Source organism: Uranotaenia lowii, unplaced genomic scaffold, assembly GCF_029784155.1.
Source record: "Uranotaenia lowii strain MFRU-FL unplaced genomic scaffold, ASM2978415v1 HiC_scaffold_162, whole genome shotgun sequence".
Classification (NCBI taxonomy): Eukaryota; Metazoa; Arthropoda; class Insecta; order Diptera; family Culicidae; genus Uranotaenia; species Uranotaenia lowii.
Genome location: NW_026597655.1, coordinates 28118 through 34307, shown reverse-complemented (window position 1 = coordinate 34307; position 6190 = coordinate 28118). Strand labels below are relative to the sequence as shown.

The 6190-nt window shown below is 44.3% G+C and overlaps 1 protein-coding gene across 1 annotated transcript; it reads right to left on the bottom strand.

Moving 5' to 3' along the window:
- Positions 1-2038: 2038 nt before the first annotated feature.
- LOC129759475 (RNA polymerase-associated protein CTR9 homolog) lies at positions 2039-6080 on the bottom strand. Its single transcript, XM_055756946.1, has 5 exons — positions 5889-6080; positions 5662-5760; positions 5090-5598; positions 4602-5025; positions 2039-4534 (listed from the first exon to the last, which is right to left on the bottom strand). Exons 1-5 carry the CDS (start codon positions 5928-5930, stop codon positions 2237-2239), a joined length of 3372 nt encoding a protein of 1123 aa, XP_055612921.1. The 5' UTR covers positions 5931-6080; the 3' UTR covers positions 2039-2236.
- Positions 6081-6190: the final 110 nt, after the last annotated feature.

Below are 6190 nucleotides of genomic sequence, written 5' to 3'. Positions count from 1 at the left end.
AAAAGAAAAAAGAGAACAAGGAAAAAGAGCCCTAAGGGCATCTGTATTCGTGGTCTATTCTTCGGTCTAATTTATACAAGAATTGAACCAAAGAAATTAGATCCGATCCAATGAAAAAACTGGCAACTGCACTCGTGTTCCATTAACTGTCAAACGGTTTGGAACTGCGTCAAATTGGATTCAAATCTCATCAGTTTTGGATCAATCCTTATACCAGCTCTAAAAAAAGTTGAGTTGAATCTGGTATAATGGATCACCAATGCGGTTGCTCGGGTCGGAATTTGGGTCTAAACCGGCTGTTTGGACCACGGATACAGGTGCTCTAAGGCCGTCTACCGTTAGGAAAGGCTCAGCAAAATCCGGAGCGTCTTTCTCTTACCCTTTTTTGGGGCTCTTTTGCTGTTTTTCTGATTCCGGCCTCTTTTTTCTTGTTTCGCACTGGCGCGTGGCCACGATTGCCTGACCGCTAATTTGCGGGTTAAAATTCTTTCAGCACTCACCAGAACTGCCGTTTGTTAAATCCTGCACCCTCCTCGGTTTTTTCTGCCGTTTGTTTCCGACCGCAGGGCAAAATTGTTCGCGGCGTCCTTTTTTCGGACTCGCACGGTTAACAACGCTCCCAAGACTTTGCGGTTTTTTTCTATCGCTAGCGTCTGGCTTTGTTTTTGTTTTCTCGATGTTGGCAATATGGGTACACGGTGTTTCGGAATTTGTTTACCCCACTGTATTTGGGTTCTCGTTTACCCAATTTACTGCACTGAGAGTAATTTGCGTCGATTATGATTTGCAATGTTTTGAACATTTATTCCGAATTGGCTTAAGCACAGAATAAACCAAGTATAATATTTAATTGTTACATTTTTTTTACACGGATTTCGCGAATTAACACGGCTTTTGAGAGAAAATATTCTAAGTCCTTTTCAAAGGAAAACACTTAGAATCTTTTTGAAGTTGGTAAAATCTTAGCTCTGAGACTAAGAACGTGATACATGTGACCTGAAACTTGAGACCTGAGATCTGAGATCTGAGACACGAGACATGAGACCTAAGACCTGCTACTTGGGACCTAAGACCCGAGACAAGATATATGAGACTTGAGGCCTAAGCATGAGACATAAGACATGATACATGAGCCATGAAACATGAGACCTGAGACAAGAGACATGGGACTCGAGACCTAAGGCATGAGATCTGAAACCTGAGACCAAAGACCTGTAACATAAGACTAGAGTCCTGAGACATAAGACAAGAGACATGAGACAAAAGACATGAGACATGAGAACTGAGGCATGAGACATGCGACATGAGACATGAGCCCTGAGACTTAAACATGAGATCTGAGACATGAGACTTGAGTCTCATAACTCACGTCTCAGGTCTAATGTCTTATGTCTCAGTTCTCATGTCTTATGTCTCATTTCTCAGGTTTCTTGTTTCAGGTTTCTTGTCTCAAGTCTCATGTTTTATGTCTCAGGTCTCAGGTGTCATGTCTTTAGTCTCAAGTCTCAGGTCTCAGGTGTCATGTCGAAAGTCTCAGGTCTCATGTCTCAATTGTCAGGTCTCAAGTCTTAGGTACCAGTTCGCAGGTCTCAGATCTCAAGTCTCAGGTCTCAGGTCTTGAGTGTCAAGTTACATGTCTTAATGTTTCTAGTTTCACAGCTGCAGAAATTGAAGTTTTTTTACACGGTTTTCCGCAATAAGCACGATTTTTTAAACGGTTTCGGAAATTAGCACGGTTTTCGGGAATTAACAGGTTTTTTACGCGGTTCGTATACCAGTGTAAAAAAAACCTTGGTGTCCTTACCGTGTTTTGGTTCAGGTCCGATTCACATGTGATCATGCTTGATTGGATTTTGATTGCACACTGAACGTAATTTATTTCATCCTTCTTACATGTTTTCGGACATATTGATGAATTGAAAATTATTCCGATTAGAAAACGAACGAAAATGCTTACAAGTGTTTCTTCTTTTATATAAATGATTCGACTTCAACTGTTGAAGAATCAGATCTTGAGTGATATAAGAATAAAAACCAATTTTCCGGTAATCGATTTTATTGTTTTTTTTATGCTTACATAATTGCTACATATTTCACTCGTAAAATAAGAATTGTTTTTGCTTAAAAATGAGTCAAAGTTTTGAATGTGGATAACAATGTCCGGGTTAGTCAGGTTACTTACATGTATTGAAAGAAGACGTTAATTTGAATTGCATAATTATTGAAGGTTCTGACTTTAATCGGATCCTGAACCGGAAACTGATTTTCTAGATATGGGTGAGGCTTGACGACTGCCGGAACCGGAGCGAGTAGGCGACCGACTGCCCGAGCGCGATCTTGAACCGGAACGAGAACGGCTACCGGAACGAGAACGTGAAGCCGAACGGGATCTGGATCCGGAGCCACTACGGCTTCCTGATTTCGATCGGGACCGGGAACGAGATCGTGAACGATCCGAACCGCCACCTGATTCCGAGTCAGAACCAATCTTACGTTTACGTTTCGTTGCTGGAGCACTGTTTCCAGAGCTGCCCGATTCATTGCCACTTGCAATTTTGAGTCGGCTGCGGTCACTGTCCGAATCGCTGGAAGAAATCGTGGCTTTGGATACGATTCTTGATTTTTGTTTTTGCGAAAGTCCTTCTTCTTGTTTCTTCGACATTGCGATATTCTTGGATCCCTTTTTGCGACCACGTTTTTTCGGAGCAGAGTCTTCATCACTCTCCGATCCAGATCCTTTCGGAGCCTTCTCTTTCTTCTTGCGGCCACCACCAGGTTTGCGCTTTTTCTTCTCGCCTGGTTCCTTGCGTTTGCGCTCCTTGGGTGCACCACCCTCTTCTCCGCCACTTCCGGGTGGTCCAGATGCATCAGAATCGGAAATGTAATCCTTGCGACCGCGACCTCCCTTCTTTTTCGACGGCTCCGGTCCAGTATCGGCAAAGAAAATAGCATTTTTCGTTTTCTCTTTGTATTCCTGTCGTCTGGCCATCATTTCTTCGTGAGCCTTGCGGCGCATTTCTTCCATGCGGATGCGTTCTTCGTGTTGTCGTTTCTTGAATTCTTCGCGTTCGATTTCTTGCTTCTGGCGCAGTGAACGCTCTTCCTCGTCTATCTTTCGAGCACGCGATACATGATATTGGGCTTGCTGTAGCAAATCCTGGCATTGGCTGGCCTCTGTGGCAGCCAACGCAATGTTGTAACGAGTCTTGTCGCCATGAACCGACAAATAGGTGAAATATTTGTGTGCCAATCCCAGCTCGTGGACTGCCTGTAAAACAACACTCAAAACGGATTTTTCATCACGCAAAACGACCATTGCAAGTCGCTGCAGAACCAGTGCTATATTAAACAGAAGGACAGTATCCTGCGGAGCAACCCGACGAGCCTTTAGAAGGGTCATCTTTGCTTCCTTCAGCTTACCGGCACGGAAATGGGCACGTGCCAAATATTGCATGACATCGACGTTGTTATGCTTGAAAAATTTCTTCATGCAATTTTCATACATCTGGATGGCGCTGATATACTGTCTCTGTTCAACGTAGATATGAGCGATATTCAACCATACGTCGCAGAAATCGGCTGTGGCTTCACGAACCTGTGCGAAAATATCTCTCGCTTCGATGATACAGCCCTTGTGAGCCAGTACGGCTCCTATTCCGTTAGCTGCCCAAATGTTTTTCGGATCATTACGTAACACCTGCTTGTAGATGGCCAGCGCCTTTTCTTGATGTTTTTTCTCCTTCTCTTTATCCTTGCTGGGTTGATGCAAACTTTGAAGCCAGAAGTTTCCAAGGGCAATCAGCGAGTAAGCATCGCTCGAAGTAGCCGGATTTTTTAAAATAGTTTCGAAGTTCTTCTGACCCAGCGTCCACTGCATCTTGGCCAAATGGAGATTACCCAACAGTGAACGGGTATCTGGATTTTCCATATTAATTTTTAGAGCATCCTTGAAGAAATCGGATGCTACGAAAATCAAACCCTTGTCTCGAGCCATGCAGCCCAAACGTAGATAACAATCGATGTAGTTCGGATGTTCCTTTAAAATATCCTTGTACAATTTGTCGGCCTTGTCGAAACAGGCCATTGCCTCGTTCAGCCGAGCCAGATTGTACGTCATTGTGACCGATATAGAATCGTAGTACTGTGAGTCGTGTTGTGCCTCCACCTTGGCACGTTCGATAGCAAACTCCAGCCTGGATCTGGCCTCGCCCAAATTTCCCAAGCGATAGTGCAGTGCAGCGACGTTGTTCAAAATTTCCGGCGGGATGTCCGCTTTGACCTTGTCCGTAAGAATACTGGTTGCCGTTGCGTAAGCCTGCAGTGATCCTTGCAAATCGTTCTGCTCCAGAATCTGTGCCAACTCGATCCAAGCCTCCACATCGTCCGGAAACTGTTCGGTAACCTTTTTCAAGTGATTCTTGGCTATGTCCCGCTTTGATTGGGACGAAGAGCTGGCGTAGAGGGAGCCCAAAATTTTCATTGTCTCGTAGTTGCCTGGTTGGGCTTTAAGGACCTTTTCGAAGCATTGTGCTGCCTGTTATTGAAATAAAATAAAAAAATATTGGATTTTCAAGTTTCGAAAATAACCTCATAAAACCTACATTTTCCGAATCGCCCCGGTAGATGTACATCTGGCCCAAACCAAAGTGGGGAAGAACAAAATGTGCCGGAGCAAATTGTGTGGATTGATAGTAGTACTGGAAGGCTTGATCGTAATCGCGCTGTACGTGAAAAGCGCGAGCCAGCTGGTAACAGCTTTCCGCACGCATTGCTTCATTTTCCGTATTGTGGAAGGCGTGTAGGGCCAGATGTTGCACCTTCTGGTAATCCTTTTTAAAGAAGAAATGATTTGCCAAATGGTTCAGTACCATCGGGTTGGTGGAGTCGATCGTGTAAGCTTTCGAAAGCATTTGGACACCGATTCGGTTGGATTCCGGTTCGTGAAGATTGAGTTTTAAGATAGCCAACCCTACCAGCGCACCAACGCAATGGGGATCCAAATCAAGGGCTCGTTGAAAAGCAAGTCTGATTGTGAAAAGAAAACAATATCAATATACTTCAAATTTACTACAGTGCCAAATAAACTTACTTGGCCTTGTCCTGATTGCTCATCTTCAGGAAGCAATGGCCCATACCGAGACGAACAGCCGCCGGACAGTTCGGATTCGTTCGAAGGGCCTTCTTGTAGAAAGCCAACGCTCCTCGATAGTCCTTCTTGTTGAACGCAATGCACGCCTTACCCAACAGGGATGGAATATTCGATGGCGATTGGTTCAAGACAAAGTTGAACTGAGCATCAGCCTGTTCCATTTTGTCCCCTTCCAGCAGACAGAAATAAGCACGCCCCAACAGATGGTTCTGATCGTACATAATAATTTTGTCAGCCGTCGTGTACAGATGAGTGGCCTTCATGAACAGTTCTCTTTTTTTATCCTTAGACTTTTCCCTGTTGGCCTCCTGTACATAGTATGCGGCCAACATATCGTAGGCCTTCATCTGATCCTTCTCAAAGTCCCGGTAAGATATGTTGGCGTCGATTCTCGACGCCTCCAAAATTTTGATGAAATCATCGGTTTTTGCTTGTTTGTAATAAGCAAGCTGGAACAAAAAAATCATCAAGCGACCTTTTCAACTTGTAATTTGAAACCATAAGGTACTCACCGCAACATTGACCCAGGTGTTGAGCTGGGATCTTTCTTGCCGCAAAATTCCCAAGACCTCCTCGCCCTCCGGGAGTTGCTCCGGATCGAGCTCGATAACCTATCAAAAAAAGGATCCATAATTCCCATGTAAAACTTAGCGCTACGCCACCAAAATATTTTCATCCGATGCCACCTTTTCGCATAGGTAGCAGCAAAAGAATAAGAACCTGAATCCAGGCAACTTACCTCGTCCGTATCCCTGAGGGGAATCTCTATCGGTGCCGACATGATGCCCCGGCGTTTCCGCTGCTATCGAACACTGATTTGAACACTTTTTGCACCGAAATTCTGCAAATTACCCAAGCTTTGCGAAGAGAAAAAACTGGTTTTCCTACCACCGCCGAAAAAGAAAAACGAAGTGACAGAAACAACACGCGTCGCGGCGGCGGCTTTTCACATATGCACTGAAATAAAAGGTCTGCCAAAACTTGAATTATTTTCAATCGTTACAATGTTGCCAAATTTAAACAATCGAAAAATATTTACCT